We start from the raw sequence: 25,376 nt of genomic DNA on the forward strand, positions 1-25,376 counted from the left end.
TCAGATAACTAATGAGGAGGTACTGAATTGACTTGCGGAGAAAAGAAATCAACAGGACACATCCTAAGACATCAAGGAATTGTCAGCTTGGTAGAGAATGGAAGTGTGAGAGATAAAAATTTTAGAGAAAGATGAAGACTTAACTACAGTTATCAGGTTCTGATGAACATAGGCTGTAGTTATCATGCAGAGATGAAGAAGTTTGTGCAGGATAGACTAGTGAGCAGAGCTGCAGCAAATCAGTGTTCAAACTGAAAACCATAATGATGGCAACATATAGGAAAAATAAACATGTAATCTCTGAATTTTAACGGTAACCTTTTTTTTTAGTGTACAGTATATCTCTTGTAGCATGTACTAGTGCAGTTTGATGAGCATCTCCAAAATAGTGTCACACATAGCAAATGTGTCACCCTTATTTGGATATTCTCTATTAATACTACCTGTTAAAGGTCCAGCATTGATAAGCCATTCTCATGAAGTGGTTGAACATGCATTTTGTAAGTCACTCCTTTCATGGATGAGTTACATTTCCATAGGAATCTTCCAGTCAGACAGCCTGGCATCTTCTTTCCCACAATTAGTTTCATTTAGTCATTCCTTCTTAGATTGCTTCTGGTTGTTACTCATGGATTTTTATGTGGTCATTACTGTTTCCAGTGACCTATGTCAATAGTGTAAACAAACAGCAGTGGATCCTTCCAACTATTTATGCACAATTGCTTATAGATGCTTAGGCTCAACTAGCATTCCCTCCATCATGTGACCCTCAATATAACATATAAACAGCCTCATGAAGCTTCTGACATTACCTAACAGATCATTTACATATATACAGTGAACAGTAATGATCCTGCTACACTCCCTTAGGGTGCTCCTGGATTACGTTCAATTAAGAACTATGTATTGAGTTCTATGTGCTTGGAAGTCCTCAGTCCAGTCACAATGTTGATCCAGTTTTCTGTAAACTAAATTTGTGTTGAATGAGCTACAGTATGAAACAAAATGTTTTACAGAAGTCAATAAATGTAGAAATAATCTGAGTGCTGTTTTCTGTGGTTCTATGAATTTCATGGAGGAACATAGAAAGTTGAATTTCACAAGATCTCTGTTTGCAGAAATCATGTTGATTCCCATGAAGGGGACTTTTGTTCTCCAAAAAGATATTCCATAATTCTATACTGGATTAACATCAGCTACATACTCAGAGAGTATTTTTCAGGAAGCATTGATGATATAGATAAAACCATAAAGGTTAATGGAGTCTTGATCAACAACATTCATTGTGCTGATAATACACTATTGACTGATGATAATTTAGATGGTCTCCAACAACTCATCAAGATAGTAGGAGATCTAGGTCTGAATATTAATACCAAAAAGATACATTCTGTGATTGTCACATGGCAGCCTGACTCATTTACAAATGCAAATCTATGATTTAATGGCTCCTTAACACAAAAAGTAGACAAGTTTAAATATCTTGGAAAGTGGTATTGTGAAAATTGGAGATCAGACATGGAGATAAAATGTTGCATAGAGAAAGCCTGTAATGCCTTCATAAAATTTAAGAATATTCTCACAAGTACAGGCATACTCCAAAACCTTAGAGTCTGATTTGTTAGATGCTACATCTGGTCTACTCTTCTACACAGTTCTGAAAGATGGCCACTAAATATGAAAACAGCATGGAAGATCAAGGTTTCTCAAATGTGTACTTACTGCAGACTGCTTAAAATATTGTGGACAGCAGGAATAACTAACACTGAAGTATTGCGACAAATACAGAAACTGTAAGAAATATTAACAATGTCTAAATAAAAGAAAAACTACGCACCTTTGATCTACATTTTGCTTCAGCAGTTGATAATAGAAGTGAAGATTGAGGGTAAAAGAAGAAAAAAGTGAAGAAGAATGTCTTGGTTTGATAACATAAAGCACTGGACATGATTACCAAATGCAGACCAACTACTATATACTGTGGCTCATAGAAAAAGATGCATCATATGGTCACCAACATACATTAATGTCTATGCAGACTAAGGTGAAGTACAAATAACTTACTTCCTTGAAGGAGGGATGGAGATCAAGATTTTAGGATCAGATTGTATTGCCAGATGTATACTTTTTAGCAAACATTGTCCAGCTTCATTTACTAAAAAAATAGGAAGAAATTACAAATTTGCGTAATATACAAAGGTACTCCATATTACTAACAGTAAATATTCAGTTGTGTGACACATTCTGTGACTTTGTAGTAAGGATCTGTAAATTAGTCTCATAACCAGAGTTATTTGGCCTCCACAGTTAGCCAGTAATCTCTGCCTGATAGGTCTTTCTCCATGACTAATAGACACTTATGAAAACATTGTATCTTCCAGGCTGTTATTTTAAATGACAGCTTTATTAAACATAACTAGTTAGTGTCAAGCATTTGCTCACTCTCAAGTGTACCAACAAACATAATAACATACCAGAATTAAATGGAAGTCAAAATATAAAAGTCGGTACAACTGCACTAGATGTTGCATTTCTGAGAAAACTGCAGTGAAATGTAAGATGCCTCAAAAGGATGAGCATTTGGTGAAAGATCTGGATATTTATCCTGAGCATGAATAAACTTAATATATTTTGTGCTCACATAGTTGAAAAGATCCATTGCTGTTAAATTATTCTGTTTTGGCTCCCATTTAATTCTGGTGTGTCATTATATTTGCAGTACACTTGAGTATTAACATACACTACCCACTAGCAAGTGGCACTTCAGAAAGTACTCATTTAAAATAACAAACCAGTGGACATGACTTCACTCTTTAAGTTCATACAGGCTGTAGTACCTACCCAGGAGTAACTAAATGTGTTTTCTTCATATTTCTTATTGGATGTCCTTGACAACCTTGTCTTCATCTTTGATTGCAGTAATGCCTTAAGTGCAGCTAAATCATTTGCATGCTCTAAATTTTCTTACAGTTTTTGTCTAAAGTCACGTTCTTCTGTTTCTCCCACTTTTTTAGCCTGTGTGTTTTTATTTCTTTGTTAGCATTTTCAACTAAACTTCTCACAAAATGAAATGGAGAAACTAGGAATGAAGCCCAAGACCATAGGCACTGTCCAGTTTTATCTGCTTTCCATATAAACACCAGATAAGAGGGTATAATCTGCACTATCCAATCAATTATGGCTTACATCTTTGTAATGTTAAAACAACAGCTGATTCCTCAAACTGGGGTGCTATCAAGCACGGGGTCCCACAGGGTTCGGTCTTAGGTCCTTTACTGTTCTTGATATACATTAATGACTTACCATTCCACATTGATGAAGATGCAAAGTTAGTTCTTTTTGCTGATGATACAAGTATAGTAATAACATCCAAAAACCAAGAACTAAGTGATGTAATTGTAAATGATGTTTTTCATAAAATTATTAAGTTGTTCTCAGCAAACGGACTCTCTTTAAATTTTGATAAAACACAGTATATGCAGTTCCGTACAGTAAATGGCACAACTCCAGTAATAAATATAGAATTTGAACAGAAGTCTGTAGCTAAGGTAGAATTTTCAAAATTTTTAGGTGTGTCCATTGATGAGAGGTTAAACTGGAAGCAACACATTGATGGTCTGCTGAAACGTCTGAGTTCAGCTACGTATGCTATTAGAGTTATTGCAAATTTTGGTGATAAGAATCTTAGTAAATTAGCTTACTATGCCTACTTTCATTCACTGCTTTCGTATGGCATCATATTCTGGGGTAATTCATCGTTGAGTAGAAAAGTATTCATTGCACAAAAACGTGTAATCAGAATAATTGCTGGAGCCCACCCACGGTCATCCTGCAGACATCTATTTAAGGATCTAGGGATCCTCACAGTAACCTCACAGTATATATATTCCCTTATGAAATTTGTTGATAATAATCCAACCCAATTCAAAAGTAATAGCAGTGTGCATACCTATAACACCAGGAGAAAGGATGATCTTCACTATGCAGGGTTAAATCTGACTTTGGCACAGAAAGGGGTAAATTATGCTGCCACAAAAGTCTTTGGGCACCTACCAAACAGCATCAAAAGCCTGACAGATAGCCAACTAACATTTAAAAATAAATTAAAAGAATTTCTAGATGACAACTCCTTCTACTCATTGGCTGAATTTTTAGATATAAACTAAGTAAAAAAAAAAAAACTTAATCATTAGTGTCATGCAATATTTTGTGTAATGTATTTTCTTGTACAGACATCTTTTATTAACCTGACACGTTCCACATCATTACGAAGTGTCGTATTCATGATCTATGGAACAAGTATTAATCTAATCTAATCTAATCTGACATACTTTCCACCTCTTTTTATGACAACCTTTTCAGTACAAACCATAAAAAGGACTATATCATTATACTCCTATTTACAAGAATGCCTGAATGTGATTAAAAGAAGTACTCTGTTTCATTTATGTCTTATCACAATTTGAATCCAAATGTTCTGCTCATTCATTCATTCATTCATTCTTTATTAATCCTTTGAATCATTTTGATATGAGGCAAGTCATTATGGTAGTTAAACATTTAAAAATGCAGAACACCAAATTCAATACTCCTGGACTTACACAATGCTAATTGTGATCAGCTGCCTGGCCAATAAGACTATCTGTGCATACAACCAGGTGAGACTCAAATTTATGTTTTCTCCTGTCATTCCTGAATGCTATACTCACAGGTTTTCCTACAGCATATAAAAGGATAACAACTGGGTAATGAACTGTGGCTTACCCTGCTATAGATATATATATTAACTAAATTAATTCATGAACTGCATGAATTCATGAAAATGTGAGGACATTGGTTCTTCAGGGGAAGCAAACATTTGGATATGGTAGGAATAATCACATATCAGTACATCTGACTCTTTATAAATTTTTCCCTCCTTTCCTATCCCTATTTCTTATCTGCTGTCTCCTCTTAATTTTTAAAATTTTGAGTAGTCCAAATTTCATGTCTGTTTTTCCATTTACTTGTCTGTTTACTTTGCCGCAGCTACTATTATGGTGGAAAGTGGTAAAAGAGAACTGTTCTTCAAACTCACATAGTCTTATTACGTATTTGACTGTTACTTTCTCTCTAAGTATGTTTGAACATTCGACACACGTATCCACTTTACTGTCAATCGCAGAGCTAGATACTCTAAATACATCCTCACCCTCCCTGCCCCCCAGCTCCACCCATCCTACCCTGTTGCCCCTATCCTCTCCTATCAACAAGTATGAAGTGCTGTCATCTGAAACTAATACCAGATCTGAGGCAGCACAGTACACTACTATCATTGGAAAACCATCCTAAATCACACACTGGATAAAAACAGCTGCAGAAATGGAAGATTCCAGTAATTGTTGGCAGTTCAACTGTATGACTAGTTAATGAACTAATGATACCCCTTAGAGATATGGTGGAAAGGGCTAGTAAGGAGAACCACTTTCACTCAGTGTGTACTCTTGCATAGCTTGCTCAAACTACTGAAAAAGCTGTCCCAGCAACAATTTAGGGTACATGGTGCCTTGTGTAGTTCATTTATGGTTATTTACCAATGTAGAAATGGCATATCACAACTGGACAGTGAAAGCTGTTGGAAATTTTATACTGAAATTCAAAATCAAAGATAGAAGATACAAACAGAGGACACTTGTACTTTCCAGATGAAAGTACAACGATGATGCATGCATGTCTATGTTTCAGTTATCTAAATCAAGTACAGTAGTTTATACCAGTGTTTTCTATTATGAATGGTGTTCCTGACATTTACATTTCTATCTTCTGAGAACTGATACAAACATTCTTTATTCAGCTGATGATACAGACCTTCACTCTCCACGTGTAGCGTCTAATTATGTGCTCAACTCCAAGGAAAGTGTTGGTCAGAACTAGACACTCAATCAAACAGAGCTATACAATCAGCAATGTTCCAGAAAGAAGTGGGCATTAACTCACATTTTTCTGTTGCCGTTTTTTCTTTGATGATTGCATGATTTGAGAAATCAAATGTGAAATGAATCAATGCATTGATAATACAACTGCATCAATGACTCATAAAGACAATCTGAAGGGGAACAAAAGCAAAAAGGAAAAAAACTCTTTATATGGTACAAGTGGTCTGTAATAAAATTACTGGAAGTTTACTGGTTATTTAAAGGTTGTTTTGCATATGTGTGTCATCAAATAGCCAAACTCTGTGATTACTGGTCAACAGACACATCCTCACATTCAGGATTTCCAAGTGAATTGCTAAGTTGTGATTGAATTTGTGGTATATTGTTGATGTTAGATATGAATAGCAATGTTACTTATGTCAGCAGAGATGAAGAAAAACATGATTCACTTCATACTTCCTGACATCAACCTTATAGAACTGTAAAGCAAAATGTCATCATTGACTACAGTAGGAACAAAATACGTTGACAGAGCAGATCAGTTCTACAGCTATTGTGCATTTCACCAAAACATTAAAGTGATGGAAAAAAATTACTTTCCCACTTATTTATTACATCAACAGATGTGTCTCATAAAAAGAAAAGGATAGGGGGAATGTGTTTCTGGTAGACAGCATGATGACTGTTGGGAGAAAACTGGCTGTAAGATTTTCCATTGTTTAATATGAGATTGGCTTGATGAACCTGGTAAAGAAGCAAGAAAAAATGTTTGTATTGTCAGCAACCCACCTTACTTTTCAACACAGTCTCCTTTGGGAGATATACACTTGGGCCAGCGATCCTCCAGCTTTTTCATCCCACTGGAAAAATATGTTGTGTCAAATTCTGCAAAATATTCATTGACTGCAAGTGTCCCTCTTCATTTGACGAAAATTTATTCCCAGCAAGTCAAAATTTCAAATTAGGAAATGGGAAGGAGTCACTTGGGGCTAAGTCAAGGGAACATGGTGGATGAGGAACTAATTCAAAGCCCAATTCATTCACTTTTGGCATTGTTATTGCTAGTGTGTGGGATGGTGCATTATTCTGGTGAAAGAGTTCTTTTTTGCATGCCAACCTTGGTCTTTTTTTCAGCCGATGCTAGTTTCACATGATCCAACAATGAAGCATAATAGCACCCAGTTATTGTTCTGCCTTTTTCCAATCATCTATGGGGATGATTCCTTGAGAATCCCAAAAACCAATGGCCATCAACTTACCAGCTAGCAATATGATCTCTGCCTTCATGGTGCACTTTAGACTGCCATATTGTCTCTGATGTGTCACAATTGATCCAGGTTTCATCAATAGTCACATATTGGCACAAGAAGTCTTTCATATTGTGATTAAACATTGCTAGACATTGTGTCTGCATTGCCAACTGCACCGCCTCCGTCAATCAGCCTGCATGCTATTCATTCCTTTCTTTCGTCAGTCAACTCAAGTGAATCAAGTTATCAAATTGCTGCTTGCTCTAGTTAGGATCTACATCTACATCTACAGGACTATTTTGCAATTCACAGTTAAGTGGCTGGCAGTGGGTTCATCAAACCAGTTTCAAGCTATTTCTCTACCTTTCAACCCTCGAGTGGTACATCAAAAAAACAAACACTTAAATATTTCTGTACAAGCTCTGATTTCTTTTATTTTATCATGATAGTTACGTCACACAATGTAGGTGGGTTGCAACAGAATATTTTTGCAATGATAGGAAAGTTGGTGATTGAAATTTCATGAGAAGATCCTGCCGCAATGAAACACACGTTTGTTTTAATAGTTGCCACCCCAATTCATGTATCATGTTTGGGGCACTCTGTCCCCTATTTTGTGATAATACAAAATGAGTTAGCCTTCTTTGAACTTTTTCAGTATCCTCTGTCAGTCTCATATGATGAGGATCCCACACCACACAACAGAACTCCAGAAGAGGTGGGACAAGTATGGTGTAAGCAGCCACTTTAGTAGACCTGTTGTACTTACTAAGTGTCCTGCCAATAAATGCAGTCTTCTGTTTGCTTTGACCAGGATCCCATAGCTGTCATGCAAATATGGAATCAATAGGTTCAAGAGGGCCACATTTAATGCCATACAGTATCAGAACAGCCCCACATGATTGGCGCCCATAAGGACAGGCATATTGTTCACTGTGTACTAAATTTCACATCATGTACACCTCCAATGTGCCTATATGTGTGATGGTGTGTTTTCTCTATTATACTATTTACACTCAGTAAGTAAGAGTTGATTATTTGCTATCCCTATTGGTGCTGCAGTTTTAATGGCTAGCAGTATAGACACTATAATATAAATTACTCTCTGTCATGCAACTCATAGTTATTTGTAGAGGTAGATATAGATGCCAAAGAGTCTTTAGAAGATTGTTAAGGCTTTTGTGGCCACTGGCTATTGGCTTCTGTATTGGGTTCTTCAGCCAATGTTCGTCTGATGATTTTACTGATGTTTCGCCAGCATGAGTGGCTGGCATTGTCAAAGCTTCACCCTCCATTGCTCTCTCTCTCTCTCAAACACACACACACACACACACACACACACACACACACACACACACACACACACACACACACTATCTTTTGTTCTCTCTTCCTCTTTTGTTGTATTTTTTAAATTACATATGTGTGGATAAAGACAAAATTAGCTTCAGTTTCAACATATTTCTATTGCCTCCATGACAACTTTATTAAACATACATTAAATTTCTTTTTCTTTTTCCAGAGAAAATACAGAAGACCATCTCATCTAATATATTTATTATCTTGAGTCGGTTGACTTATGGGGCCTACCTCATACACACATTGCCTCAGTTGTATGATGAAGGTTCCCTTCGACTTCCTAGGAATGTTGACTGGTTCACGACAGTAAGTATGCTTCAAACCAAAAAATGTGCATAAGAGAACATTTTGAAGTCTTTACTACAGAACATTTTGGATGTCATCATATGCCTAAGATTTTGGTTTGTTATGCAACAGAACTAATCATTTAGTCAGCCATAAGGTACAGTCATGATTTAAAATTTAGCTTGCATACTATGAATAAGAGTATGATGGTTCAAACCTGCATCTGGCCATTGAGAGTTAGGTTTTCTAAGATTTTCCTAAACTCACTTCAGACAAATGCTAGGATGGTTCCTTTGAAAGGACATGGCCGATTTCCTTCCCCATCCATGACACAGTCCATACTTGTGTTGTGTCACTAATGACCTTGATTTCGTAGGGACATTTAACCCAATCTACCTTACTTCCTTCCTTGAATTGTTCAATTACTGGTGACAATAAATTGGTTTATAGGAGTGAGCTAGCGATATGGACTTCCAAATTTCTATACTGCAATTAACTGGACTGCTTTTTATGAAGCAAGTGGCAGTTGTCCTAGACTGATTCATATGTTCTTTGAGTGAAATTATCAAATGGAGACAGTCTTATACCTGGGCAGTGAGTTAAATTTCATATAAATGCTTTGGGATGTGAAAGACATCGTATTATTTAGTAAGTTTTCAAGTCTTCTTATCTTTCCTTCATTTCAAATTTATGTTACAAACCTATGTTTACACAAAAAGAAACATGTATGAACCCTGTACATTATTTAATGGTATGTTGTCATAGAGAAAAGAAAGTTTATCATCTTTGAATCCTATATGTTCTGAGCATACTTTGCTCTCAGCACTCACGACTATACACAAAGCATTTTTTTTGTTGACAGCAATGTAGCCTAAATGAGGAAAGTGAAAGAGGATTTAACATTTTGAAACTGATTCCACATTTGAAAGATGAATTTTCCACATTTATTTCATTTCATCATAAATGGTGTTTAGAATACTTGTATGACATGATAATCACATATCTTTCACTGACATTCACCTGTCATACTAGCACTTCACACTGAAACATATTGCATGTTTCTGTAGAACATAATCTTTATACCTCTTCCCCACCCACCTTGGCTAACTGTCTCTTTCTGATTACTCCTATTATGTGCACCAGAAACTGCACCTCTGCTACAATAAGTACTCAGACATCTCCTTTCCATCTGCTGGAATCTGTTGCTTTAATTTTTTTGCTCAATCTTCCTTACCTTTTCTTTTGACTTGCTCTTTGAATTAAATACTCTGAATTGTTTTGATTGGCTAATGAAGCATTTCTCATTCATCTTTTTATTTGATTCTGAAAGGCAGAGTTTCTCCAGATCTCCATTGCAATTCTACTAGTTATTCATTTAGACAGTACAAGTGTTTAATATTGGTACAAACTAAACTTTCAGTTTTGGCTGTTTTTTCTGTGTCTCTGAATAACTGTGACCTCCTTTTGGAGTTATGCTGAAATTATGATGGAAAGAATGGATTGCTACACACCATGTAGTAGAGGTTTTGAGATTCACCAAAAAGATTACTGGAAATATTTAAGCTTTTGGGCAAAGTCCTTCCTCAGAAGTATAACTCTCACATATTCATACAGCAACATCTCACATACACTTGGCTACTGTCTCTGCCTTAGCAGCATCTATGTGTAAGTTGTTCTTATGTGAATGTGTAGGAGTTCTACTTTTAAGAAAGGAATTTGTCTGAAAGCTTAAATATTTCTAGTATTATTTCATTGGTCCTGTTTGTGATTCAACACTCCTCTATATGGTGAGTAGTGATCTATCCTTTCCATATTGTTGTCTTATTCATAAGTTCTTCTTGTGCTTGGTAATCAATATTGCTGAACAGATGTTGGCCTTCTTATCATGTTTGTATGATCCTTAAAATGTAATTCAGTTCAGTTCCCTATCAAAAACACCAAAAACTTTCTTTGATTTTTTATGCAGCAGTACTGATAAACACATACAATATTTTTTATGAATAAGATAACGACATGGACCTTTTTTTCTACTTTCATTTTGTTTCCAGCAGTTTTAATTACTTTAAAAACAGATGTCCCATAGCCATGATTTCTGATGAGACAGAAAAACAAGTACACACAAGCTAGTAATACTGACAGTGTACAGATTGTCAGCAGGAAGTATGTCCAGTTTCATATAGAAGTTAAAGAAATTTTAATAATGTTATGCAGAATTAAATGTTATAAAGTAATACTGATTTATGATACCTAGAGTTGTTGTTGTCCAGCTTTGGCTTGTTTCCTATTGTTAAATTATTTATGAGGAATAACACCTGGTATTGTAAAATCTTCTCCAATAAAAAGAGAACAGAGAGTGCAGGCTGTATCAAGAAGAGAAACTGCATCATTATGAATTATCCAGTCTACTATTAAACACCCAACCACAAAAGCAACATAAAAAATTAAAAATTCCGTCACTGATCCTCCAGTCTGTCATTAAAAAGTGAATCAAATATATTATGTACAAAAATAAACCATTATAATAATAAAGCAAACTGCCTACATCAATATCAAACAATAAATAAAACAAAACAAAAATGATCAATTAAATTTAGTTTTTAGACAATACTGGAAGCAAGAATGGCTATATCACCCATTCAAATCACTGTAAACAAAATGTAATGATTGTTTCTTAAAAAGTGGCTGCAAATGTTGGAGCTCCTAATAAAGAGTCAAATGCAAATGATTAGTTTCTCTCTGTTAAATCGGTGGCATACATCAGTTTCAGCAATAGAAGCCCAAGAACATTTAAATATCTTTATCGTTGAACACCACTGTGCTTCATGGTCATGATGGTCATGATGTTGTTTCTTACACATTATTGAAATCTTGTTCTGACTTCATAAGACCAACCAAAAGCTACCATTGTAATCACTCAGTGGCACAAGATATATGTCTTCAAATATTTAAATATCCAATACAGATACTCATAAACATTCAGAGATAAGAATATAACTTTCATTAAAAGACTTTTCATTAGTTCCAGTCTTTAAAAAACTGTTAAAATGTTATCCACAGTAGGACATTACTCACTTTTCTAGAAGAACTTTTTTAACTGTCTCTCAGTTAAAAGCATAGAGTAAAGTATAAAGTATAAATTGCATATATGCTCACACAAATAATTTTATGATAGACTCAAATAAGGTAATTTCTCCTGGTGATATAAGCTGTTGCCTATCAAGACCTCTTATATTGTATGGATGTTCAAATTCTACTATGGAATTTAAAATGATCTGGTAGTAATGGCAACCCTCTTACTTTAATAGCTGGAATCAGTGTGCTACACAGGCAGACAGTGCCATGTAAATAAAAATAAACTCAGAATGGGAAAACATATAGTATGGAATACCATAGGGTTCAGTGCTATATCAACTCCCCACCTTCATCTACGTAAATTACTTTCCAAAGATTTGTAAGGATAGTACAAAAAACAACAAATTTATTTATGTCACAAATGTACAAATCAATAGCTCAAATTAATGACTCCATTCACACCCAAATTATGGGTGAACAGGCTACAACCAGTTTAAGCAAAAATTTTGTCTTAATCTCACAAAGATCCACATTATGCAGTTTAAACAGGTCAAATGACCTGCTGTTACCATAAATAAATATTATAGTGATGCAGTACATGAAAAACTTTGTGTAAAATACCTTAATATCCAACTGGAAAACAAACTAAACTGGAGTCAACAAATAAATAAACTAATCAAGAACCTGCATTCTGATTCTCTCATTGTGCTGACTTTAAGGCAAGCAATTTCTTTTTGTCTTGTGAGAGAGAGGAAGATTAGAGTTTAACACGCCAGTTGTCTGAGGAACCAGGAATTCAGCTTCTCTCAATGGGCTTATTTTAAGATTAGTTTGCCACCTTATTTTCCCTACTTTCACTTGCTGTTGTCATATGGGAGGAAGAAAGAAAAGGGCATGACATCCCAGTGGTCTGATGGAATTCTCTTCCAGGTCTGGGTAGCTGAAGAACATAAATCATTTATTTGGCAAATATGAAGAATAAAAAATATTGCATAAAGTAACTCCAACTACAAGTACATTTACTCCTTAACAGTATTTGTGCTAGTAGTGAAATAAATTTCAGATAAACACAATCACAGTGGGAGACTCAAAAAATTAATATGTACTCCATGTCTTCACATCCAGAAATCATGCTGGTATTCTGCCTCATAGTGTAAATCTCTTTAACAATATGCTTGTAGAAATTAATAATCTCTAAAAGATTCTTTATTTGCCACTCCCTCCAGAAAATATCATGTTATCTAGTTTCAAGAATGGTAAACTCATATTAAGAGCTATATCATATCATATCGGATGTCAACAACTACCGCCGAATCTCTCTTCTGACAGCTCTATCAAAAATTTTTGAGAAAGTTATGTATTCAAGAGTAGCCTTCCATATTTGTAAAAATAAAGTACTAACAAAATGTCAGTTTGGTTTTCAGAAAGGCTTTTCAACAGAAAATGCTATATATGCTTTCACTGATCAAATATTAAATGCTCTGAATAACCGGACATCACCCATTGGTATTTTTTGTGATCTCTCAAAGGCCTTTGATTGTGTAAATCATGGAATTCTTTTAGATAAGCTAAATCATTATGGTTTGAGTGGGGCAGTGCACAAATGGTTTAATTCATACTTAACTGGAAGAATGCAGAAAGTTGAAATAAGTGGTTCGTGTAATGTTAAAACAACAGCTGATTCCTCAAACTGGGGTGCTATCAAGCACGGGGTCCCACAGGGTTCGGTCTTAGGTCCTTTACTGTTCTTGATATACATTAATGACTTACCATTCCACATTGATGAAGATGCAAAGTTAGTTCTTTTTGCTGATGATACAAGTATAGTAATAACATCCAAAAACCAAGAACTAAGTGATGTAATTGTAAATGATGTTTTTCACAAAATTATTAAGTTGTTCTCAGCAAACGGACTCTCTTTAAATTTTGATAAAACACAGTATATACAGTTCCGTACAGTAAATGGCACAACTCCAGTAATAAATATAGAATTTGAACAGAAGTCTGTAGCTAAGGTAGAATTTTCAAAATTTTTAGGTGTGTCCATTGATGAGAGGTTAAACTGGAAGCAACACATTGATGGTCTGCTGAAACGTCTGAGTTCAGCTACGTATGCTATTAGGGTTATTGCAAATTTTGGTGATAAGAGTCTCAGTAAATTAGCTTACTATGCCTACTTTCATTCACTGCTTTCGTATGGCATCATATTCTGGGGTAATTCATCGTTGAGTAGAAAAGTATTCATTGCACAAAAACGTGTAATCAGAATAATTGCTGGAGCCCACCCACGGTCATCCTGCAGACATTTATTTAAGGATCTAGGGATCCTTACAGTAACCTCACAGTATATATATTCCCTTATGAAATTTGTTGATGATAATCCAACCCAATTCAAAAGTAATAGCAGTGTGCATACCTATAACACCAGGAGAAAGGATGATCTTCACTATGCAGGGTTAAATCTGACTTTGGCACAGAAAGGGGTAAATTATGCTGCCACAAAAGTCTTTGGGCACCTACCAAACAGCATCAAAAGCCTGACAGATAGCCAACTAACATTTAAAAATAAATTAAAAGAATTTCTAGATGACAACTCCTTCTACTCATTGGCTGAATTTTTAGATATAAACTAAGTATATAAAAAAAAACCTTAATCATTAGTGTCATGCAATATTTTGTGTAATGTAATTTCTTGTACAGACATCTTTTATTAACCTGACACGTTCCACATCATTACGAAGTGTCGTATTCATGATCTATGGAACAAGTATTAATCTAATCTAATCTAATCTAATCTACAATATTCAGTTTAGAAAGGCTTCTGTTCTTACCATATTTCAGTAACTTCTGTTCTTTGATAATTATGACTACAGTTATGTAAGTACCAAGAAAGTAGTTACATATAAGCTTAAAGGATCAAACTGTAGCTAGTTACATAAACAAAGAAAAGCACAATTTTTCTTTACCATTTTTCCCAAAATAATAGCTTTATTACTAATTTTATTATGTTTATAAAAATACATTAAAGTACAAATGTAAAGTGGCAGTGTACTGGCAGTGAACTGTAAATGCAGTGCAAAGTATTATTATTCGACAGCTGTTTCTCTTCTTTTGTACATAACTTAGCTTGTTCCACATTCTAAGACATTCTCCTCTATCATACAGTTTGTGGAATACAATGATTGTATCAATAAGTAATTCTGCTTAAATCAAATTAAATTGTGTTTAATTTAATATTTTTTATTTGAGTAGTTAAATTGTAATTGTTCTACAAGTTAGTAAAATGGATAATATAATGCTGTAACAGATTTAACAATGAATATTTTAGAAAACTAACAGAGTATTCTTGATTTATTTCAGATATGGTCCCTTCTTGGAGACTGTTGTGCTGTCTACTTCTTAGCATTTCTTTTATTTATTGGTGTAGAGGCACCTATTCGTACAATATCAAAAATATTGCTCTCGTGACTTTCAAGAAAAATGTTGTTCTTTGAAAAGGTTAGTATGGAAAAGACAGACTGGAAATTTGCCCTAATTTTCGTTAAATCACCAAGGAACTTAAATTATACTCATTTACACAACTCTGTACCAGGACAGCACTTCTGTTGTTATGAAGTATGAGAAATTTTTACACTTCTTTGTTTATTGTAATGCTCACTAAATTGGATTGTTACTTCATTATTTTGCTAAAAAAGAAACAAATTATGTGAAGCAACAGGCTGTGAATAACTTCTGCTGGAATCAATTTTGTGACTAACAGTTACTATTTGCTCTTCAGATGGAAATTTTCATTTACTCTCATTATGTTACTATTTGTAATGTAACTGAAATATTGTTTTTAAATAGCAGCTGATTTGAGAATCAAATTCTAACACACGAATCAAATTAGTGGGTAGCAACATAACTTACAAATTTTATACAAGTGCCAGCTCAGCAACTCTACGCAAGTTCTACTAATATAAATTTCAAGTTTTTCTTTATATACTATCAACCAGCACAGAAATTTTTAATTTTTTCTGATATTTGTCTCTAGTTATTATTGTCATTCATATTATCACCTTATTATTAGTGTTATAAAACTAAAATTGTAGTTTGTTTACAGTTATTTGAACTCTTCTATTGCAAAGTTAATAACTAAGGGTTAACTTTCTGAGTGTTACATTCAACAACCTAAAATAATAATATTTTTTGCCAGTTACTGCAATGAGGCGTTATAATCTCTTCAAAGTTGTTATGTGGTCTGTATATCCCTGCTCAACTATTTCTTTTGTTTTCTAGAAGTATCAGTTATATCATGTGAGCTCTATAGAATGTACATCAAATGTCATAAAAATGTTTTATATGTAATAGGAATGAAAGAGAATTACTGGCATTGAAGTATGCATTTCCATTGCTATTGAAGTATGTATTTCCATGGAAATGTCTCATTGTTGTTGTCAGAAAACTAATGCAATCAAGTTTTTCCAGACACTGCTACTGACCACAGAGCACTCACTGTGAACGAGATTTAGTGGAGGAGTGTCACCACCAAAATGTGCCTATAGTCTCTTGCACCCAATTTTCATTTGGTTTAGGTTGACAGAAAACAGTTTGTAGTCCACAATAATAGCTCAAGATTCAGCTTTCTTTCAAGTAATGATATGCCATCAAAACTTTGCTCAGAAAATTCACAAATAAGACATAATAAGCTGCAGGCAGTAACTGGCAGTCTTTGAAGATTTAGGTGCAAATCAAAAAAATATGAAGGGTAAGAAAGTGGTAGAGAAAAACTTCCAGAACACATTTTCCACACAGAACAAGGAAATCTGTTATACAGATGTGGACCTGGAAACACTTTATTTCTATGCCCAACTTATTTTCTACATCTCTTCACATCACTACACTGTACCACCCTTTCTTAGGCAAAATATTCAAAATGTCATATGTTAGCATTGATATGTGCATCAATTTAACTTTTGAATGACTCACAGATGCACTGATATATGCCTGTAGTATTGTATATGGTTTGACAATTTTTCTCAGTATGCACATGAAGATAGTCTGCATTTTGTGCTGTAGTTTGATACACAAGAGCTTCCAAATGCAATTTAGATTTATTTTCTCTAAATTTAATAACTTAAGGTTTCCTCCCCACCTGTAGCAAGTCCAAAGGGTTTAGGCTTGAAGAATTTCGAGGAAAAGAAATTGACCAAGCTCTTCCAGCCTATCTGTCATGGAACCTGTTATTTAAAGGCCACTAAAACGAGGAGCAGCTCCACTGTGCATGAAGTACATGTTTTGTTGCACTGATAAATGTAAATCTTCTTGCTGATATTCTTGAAGAAAGCATTGTAAGTTTGTTTGTTTATGCTGAATGGAAAAACGTGAGGTCCTAGTTAACAGTCATCAACAATGTTGCTCCAAATATAGAAGAAAATAATTATTGATAACACTCCTCAACAGTTGCATGTGTGCTGATACTGAAAATTTACAGTCTGGTCATGTTTTAATATACACTTCACCTGTGAACATTACTATGACACTAAAATAAGGGTTGACACTTTTTTGAATTAATCTGTGGAAGAAAACCAGTAATTTGTCTTATGTTGGGACTAAGGTCATGGTCCTATGCATTATCAATTTCTTCCCCCAACTGCAGTGGCCTCATTCATCTGGCCTTCACAGTTGCAAGCAGCAGGAGCCAAATTTCCATTCTACCTCAGACAATGACTAATTGCTTCAAATGCCCTCCTTTTGTGGCACATTTGTTATGGAACAAAATAAATGTTGAGCAGAGTAACTATACTGATCCATACATTAAATAAGCATTTTCCAACTCTGTGTTAGTGTTAATTTCCACTGCAATGGAACAAGTTCATGATGAACACTAAATACTATTTATGTACTTTCTGAACCCATGTGCTTGTAACATATTTTCTTTCTCTCTTGATGAGTAATGTGTCCTGAAAGTCTGACCATACCTTTTCTGCTATACCTTGTATATCACTGACCTTTCTCCTACAAATTACAAAATTACCTAGATCCAACAACAGGAAACCCCTATTAACTGCATGATATGTAACAGTGTTCAATATGAAACTGCTTCTAGTCTTACAGAATGTAGATAACTGCCAGTTTTTGTTCATTATTGTAGCATGCATGTAAATATTAAGCAATGAGTAGTAAATGAAAGTCATAAATCAAAAATTAGCTACTTAGTTTGATTGGAGAGCTCCAATGCTTTTCTCTTTCTTATGTTTTTAAAACTAGAAGCTTTCCTGCTAATTCTGCCATGTTTATGCTAGCCTCAGTCAGTTCAAACAGGATGCAACATCAGCAAGTCTTTGGAGAAGATTGTCTCTTAGCTTCACAAGTTTTGTGCTTACACAAGATATTCATCTAATAGCTGGAGGTCAAATCCCATTCTGGACACCCACCAATAAGCAAATCTAAGAATAGTATGAACCACACACATGAACTTCTCAATACCAGTCCTCAGTTAAGTGCTCAGATAATAACAGAGGCTGCATGGATGGATAAAAACACAGGACATGAAATCATTAATGAGGATTTGTATATGAGGAAAATGTGTGCCAAATCTGTCACCAAAGCATTAACTGACAGGAACTGTTTGCTTGTTTCCAAGAGGTTTTTGAATGTGATCAGAAGGACAGTGGTTTTTATGAAGGTATAATGAACAATGTAAGAGCTCTTACATGGTACCCGTGAAGCTTGAAAATCATGCTATCTAATGTTCTGCTGATGCCAAAGAGTGCTGCTTGTAAACATGCTAATAATGTATGCCAATATTTCCCCCTTTCTGTCTAAAAATTTAGTTGCAATACTCTCATCTACATAAACATAGATTCTCCGTAAGCCACCATGTGGTGTGAGACGTAGGATAACTCGTACCACTACTTGTCATTTCCTTTCCTGTTCCACTCACAAATAAACAAGGAAAAAAAGACTGTTGTTATGCCTCTGTATAAGCCCTAATTTCTCATATCATATCTTTGTGGTCTGTACCCGCAATACATGCTGGTGGCAGTAGAATCGTTTGGCAGTCAGCTTCAAATGCCAGTTCTCCAAAATTTCTCAATAGTGTTTCTCGGAAAGTACTTCAACTGCCCTCCAGGGAGTCCCATGTGAGTTCCCAAAGCATCTCCATAACACTTAGGTGTTGTTTAAACCTACTGGTAACAGATCTAGCAGCCTGCCTCTGAATTGCTTTTATGTCTTCCTTCAATCTGACCTGGTATGCACCCCAAACACTCAAGCAGTACTCAAGAGTAGGTCACACCAGTGTCCTATATGCAGTCTCCTTTCCAGCTGAACCACTTTTTCCTAAAATTCTCCCAATAAACCAAAGCTGTCCATTTGCCTTCCCTACCATAGTTCTCACATGCTCTTTCCACCTCATATCACTTTGCAACATTATACCCAGATATTTAAACGATTTGACTGTGTTAAGCAGCACATTAGTAATACCATATCCAAACATTACAGTTTTGATCTTCCTACTCATCTGCATTAACTTCCATTTTTCTGCATTTAGGGCTAGCTACCATTGATCTTACCAAATGGAAATTTTTTGTAAGTTGTCTTGTACCTTCCTACAGTCGCTCACCTTTGACACCTTACCATTCACCATGGCGTCATCAGCAAATAATCACAGATTGCTGCCCACCCTGTCAACCAAGTCATTTATGTATATAGAGAAGAACAGCAGTCCTATCACACTTCTCTGGGGCACTTCTGAGAATATCCTTGTCTCTGATGAACACCTGCCACCAAGGGAAACATACTGGCTTCTATTATTTAAGAAGTCTTTGAGCCACTTGCATATTTGTGGACTTATTCCATTTCCTCAAACTTTTGTTAACAGCGTGCAATGGGGCACTATGTTAAATGCTTTCCAGAAATCTAGAAACATGGACTCTTCCTGTTTCCCTTCATCCTTAGTTCTCAGTTTATCATGTGGGAAAAGGGCAAGCTGAGTTTTGCTCAAGTGATGCTTTCTAAAACCATGCTGTTTCATGCACATTAGCTTCTCAGTCTCAAGAAAGTTTATTACATTCAAAATTAGAATATGTTCAAGGATCCTGCAGCAAACAGAAGTTAGAGATATTGGTCTGTAATTGTGCGGTCCATTCTTTTACCTTTATGACATGCTGTGGTAATCTGCACTTTTTGTCAGTCACTTGGGACCTTGCACTGGTCGAGAGATTCACAATAAATGCAAACTAGGTAAGAGGCCAATGCTGCAGTGTAATCTTTGTAAAATTGAACAGGGATTCCGTCCAGACCTGGTGATTCATTTCCTTTAAAATCCTTCAGTTGTTTCTCCATGCTGGGTATACTTAAACTATGTTGTCCATGTGGGAATCTGTATGATGGTCAAATGGCAGTGCGTTTGTATGATTCCCCTGTGTGAACAATTTCTTGAATGTGAAATTTATAACTTCAGCTTTCATTTTGCTATCTTCAACTGCCACACCAGATTGGTCAACAAGGGACTCAATGGAAGCCTTAGACTTGCATACGGCCAGCATTATTATAACAGCTTGTTAATAATAAAAAATAAGGAAATAAACAATAACATAGTAATAATAATTCTGTATGGCTCAATGGCTACATGCAAGTCTTTCAATTAGATGCCACTTTGGTGACTTGGGCGACCTTAATCTACACCATCTGTCCAAATGGGAAAGGAGACCTACAGTTTAACTTGGAAATTGAAGCATGTGCCATTCTTGGCAACTAATCACATCATTGGGAAATGAATACTGGATTAAAGGCAGACTGAAAATTTCTACTGTCCAACTGGGACTCTTTTCTGTGAACTGTTTCCAGCCAAGCGCTTTACCACTAGTTTTCCGGGCTCAGACATTAATATAAGAAATACTTATTGTATTTTGTTCTGCATTTGGAAATGCTGTTCAACAGTGGTGTGAACTGTTGCAACTCAGCTTTGCTCATTCACTCTCAACTATTTTAGTAACAGTTTGTATGTAAGAGTCCACACATAATACTAAAGGAATGTCACATTGGAATACCTGAAGGCCAAAAATCTTTAAAAAGCAACATCTTCTATGCTTTGTACTTACTGGCTTTTGTTAAATAGCCACCATTATGCTGGTAGACCTCTTTAATTATGTATAAGTGTAAGATAATGACTATAACAAAGAGGCAGACCCCACTAGCATCACCTCAAAAAACCAGAGATGAACATCTGAAATACATCATGTTGAATCTACTTAGGCATACAGTAATACTAAGAAGTTATATGAAAAGAGATGATCACATGAAACTAGTATTAGGGAAGGCTGATGGAGAACTTAGATTTATTGGTAAAGTCTAGTGTATCTGTAAGGAACTTTGCATAAAACATGATTGTACACCCTGTTCTAAACTATTGTTACAGTAATTTGAGTCCTTATGAAGTAGGCAATGAGAGCCAACAAACAATTCAGAGATGTGCTACTGGGACCATAGGAGATTGATTCAGTATGTGTAAAACTGTTATAGAAATCACTGTGGAACTTAAATGGAATGCTAGGAAAAAAAGATGTAATTCTTGTGAAACCCTGTTAGGTACATTTGGAAAACCAAGATTCAAAGAAGACTGTGTAACCATTATGCTGCCTCCATTGCATATCTTGCACATAGGTCAGAATATTGATAATATTAGTATGCAGTACTCTTTGCCATGCACTGTACAGCTGCTTGCACAGTATATACACTTATCAGCTAAAACATTATGACTACTGCCTGCCACTAGACTGAATGCCATTTGGTGGTGTTCTGGATGTGTGATGTGGTAAGTAAAGTTCATAAGTGAAGCTGGGGTAAATAAGGAATCATACAAGGAATGATATGTGCTGATAATGAGTGGTTAAACAACATTGACAAAATGGCAGACTGTCATGTCCTAGCACATGGGAATGAGCATCGGATAAACAGAAAAACTGTGCAGCTAATTACAAGCTACTGTTGTTGGCATCTATGGAAAGTGACTGAAGGATGGTGAAACCTGAACAAGCTATAAGATATCAGATGCCCACACCCCATCCAACAATGTGGAGGTCAGAAGCTTGCCTGCTCTGTAAAGCAGTACAGGCAGACTGGACAATGAGCAGGGACTAACATGTTCAGGCATACCATTCAGTGAACATTGTTGAATATGGGGCTCCATAGCAAATTACACTTAAATGTTCCCATGCTGACCTAATGTGATCATTGATTACAATTTCAGTGAATACAGGATCATTGAGGCTTAACAATGTATTGATGGAAATGTGTCACATGGTTGAGTGAATCACATTTCTTGTTACAAGTCAGTGGTTATATTATGACATGCCATCATCCAGATGAAAAGCTGGTCAAAACATGCACCACATTGTGGATCCCTCACTTAAAACTGATTCTTGCAAGTACGTGAGTAGGCTTTTTGCAAGATAGTTCGTACCTTTGTTCAAGTATCTTCCACTTCATATTTTTTTAGTATTTCCATGATGCTCTCCTGTGAGTCAAACAAACCTGCTATAATGCTTGCTGTAGTTCTCTGCATACATTCAACATACCCTGTTAGTCCTATTTGGTATGGATTCCACACATTTTGAGAGGTATTCTGCAATGGATTGTACCTGTGTTTCATAAGAAATCTCCTTGTAAACTGATTGCATTTTCTCAGTATCCTACCACTGAACCAAAATCTGCCACCTAATTTACTTTCAACTGACTTACATAATTATTCCACTTTATATCTCCACAAATTGTAATCTCCATATATTTGTTTGAGTTAACTGATTACAGTTGTAATCATTGTTATTTTGATCATAGGATATTATGTTTTTGTACTTTTTGAAGTAATTTTTTTGTATTTCTTAACATTCAATGTAAATTGCAAATCCTTTTATCACTTCAAAATCTTATCATGATCTGACAAGAAATTTGTGAAGCTTTATTCAAATAACACTTCATTGTAGATAATTACATCATTCACAAAATGTCTGAAGATTCTATTTATATTGTCTGCCAGACAGTTGGCATAAAACATTAACACCAAGTGTCCAGCCCGTTTTCCTGTGGGACACCTAAAGTTACTTCTCTATTTGTCAGTGGTAATATATGACTGTGACAGATGTCAGAAAAAGTACTTAGAATCGCTAAGAGATGGATGTCAATGATACTGGATGGTAGTTTTGTGGATCAATTCTGCCATTCATCATATAGAAAGATGTGACTTGTCCTTTCTTCCAACTAGTGGACACATTTGTAATGTTTCTTGGGCATTTTATAATGGAAAGAGGGCTAGTTTAGTTACGTACACTAAATAGAATATGACAAGGATTCCATTGCAACTGCAGCAGTTTCTCAATACCACTGACACTAATATGTCTATCAATCACATTTTCAGTGGGGAGAGAGAATTAAGCTGGGATAGTATTCCTGGATTTTCCTTGTGAAGGAACATTTGAAAATGGAGTGAAGTTTCTCTGATTTTGCTTTGTTACCACCAGTTTTATTTCCTTTGTCATCTATGAGAGTCTGGACTGCAGTGCTGGTGTCATTGATAGCTTTTACATGTCACAAGAATTTGTTTTGGCTTTGTCAGAAGTCTTTTAGTAAGTTTTAGCTGACACTCAATAATCCTATAGACATAAAGGTGAGAGTAAGCTGTTTATCTGTGTTGGCCAAATGTTGACAATGAAATATGCATTAAGGTTCAGATTTTTAGTGAGATATACAGTGTGTTATGAAAACATAATGATGATTTGGTTTTTGGGTTTAAGAACAATTTGAAGAGTTTTACAAGGAGTGAACGTCACTGAAAAATTTATTTTTTGTTAAGCACTTTTCTTCAGTGCCTTGAGACCCTCCATATGTGAATGGAACAGGAAGAAACACTAATAATTAGTACAATGGGATGTACCCTCTGTCATGCACCTCACAGTGGTTTGCAGATTATAAATGTAGATGTAGCTGTAGAATATGGCACACACATGTCAGTTTCTACTCTGTGGGATCTCAATCCTCATATAATCTGTCAGGATTAATCATTTTGTTTGTATGTATTTTTTTAATTTTTGGCTCTAACTATTCATTAAGTAACTGCAGTAAAATTAATGCCAACAGGTATCCTGCTGAAACTCATCGATGATGCAACACATCTCCTCTGCAGAGAGCATGTATCTATGAGGGTATTTATGCACATACTGAAGGTTTACAACCATTTCAGTGTTAAAATGGGAAAACACTGTACACATTGAGAACAGAAAATTTGCTTATACAAATACATTCACTGTTTCCTAACGAGAATATGATCACCAATGGTTCAAAGACTACTTGTGGGTTAGGAATTATAAAACCTTGGTAGTGATGGGTTTTTTTGGTGGTGAGATAACTCCCATCATAGTGAAAATATTGTTCATGCTCCAAAGAAATATACTGCAATATATGTAATACTACATATGTTGGAAGTTACTATTACCATTTTGTACATAAATAATGTTATTTATTTATTTTTGTATGTAAAATATTAAAACTAAAATAAATAAAAAATATTTTTTAAGTTAGTGTTCAATTTTATTCATCAGACAGATACATACCACCACATTAGCTGCCAGTGAGACTATAAAGTGTCAGGCAAGAACTTCTTACAACATTTCTGCCTCTTTAAATAATTCTACATGTCTAGTGTTGCTTAACTGCACAGTGAGAATTTGTTTACATTTTACAATTTACAGTTGTATTGAGCAATTAACTGATAAAAACTGGTATTTAAAAATCTAAGGATGATGTCTGATACTGATTGATCTCAATGGCCTACATGATACCAATGAGTCAATAAATAAGTATGGCAATATTTAACAGAATCATTTTCATATTTCTGGACAGATTGACATTGAAGAGCAGCAGAACTACAAGAACCTCAAACTGAATAGAGGTAATGTTCAATAATTACTAATAATCTTAAAGAACTTCCTTCTATCTATCATCAGTTGCATGTGAGGAAAAATACATAGTGCATGTAAGCAGTAACAAAGATATGTAGGTAACTTTGTACAGCAGTGAAATCTAAACTGTACTGAGACTTCATGTCAATTAAAAACTGTCCTTTGAACAGGACTGGCAGTGATCTTTTCAGATGAAATGTTCTTACCAAATAAACAATGTGATTACACTTCAGTTCCATGATACAAGCTAAAAAAAAAAAGGCAAAGGGCTTGGCACACCATTTTTTTTTTCTGTAAGGAATTTTCATTTTGTAGAGTGAAAATTTCTATTTAGGTACAACCACAGTTTAAATTCCCTGATCATGTGGGGCATTATCCCTAGTTTAATTAATAGACTGAGGTGCTGGATGGTTGGTTTGGTTGGTTGGGGAAGGAGACCAGACAGTGGGGTCATCGGTCTCATCAGATTAGGGAAGGAAGTCAGCCGTGCCCTTTCAGAGGAACCATCCTGGCATTTGCCTGGAGTGATTTAGGGAAATCACGGAAAACCTAAATCA

General features: G+C 35.3%; 1 protein-coding gene across 1 annotated transcript in view; it reads left to right on the forward strand.

The window, feature by feature from the left end:
- The window catches only part of LOC126334513 (nose resistant to fluoxetine protein 6-like), a 156,037-nt gene extending 131,603 nt beyond the window's left edge, over nucleotides 1-24,434 (forward strand). The window contains exons 12-14 of the mRNA XM_049996859.1: nucleotides 8,688-8,830; nucleotides 15,242-15,379; nucleotides 23,999-24,434. Coding sequence (XP_049852816.1) covers nucleotides 8,688-8,830; nucleotides 15,242-15,349 — 251 coding nt within the window. The 3' untranslated portion in view covers nucleotides 15,350-15,379; nucleotides 23,999-24,434. The remainder of the gene's footprint in view (nucleotides 1-8,687; nucleotides 8,831-15,241; nucleotides 15,380-23,998) is intronic.
- The last annotated feature ends 942 nt before the right edge of the window (nucleotides 24,435-25,376 follow it).

This window comes from Schistocerca gregaria, chromosome 2, assembly GCF_023897955.1.
Source record: "Schistocerca gregaria isolate iqSchGreg1 chromosome 2, iqSchGreg1.2, whole genome shotgun sequence".
Taxonomy (NCBI): Eukaryota; Metazoa; Arthropoda; class Insecta; order Orthoptera; family Acrididae; genus Schistocerca; species Schistocerca gregaria.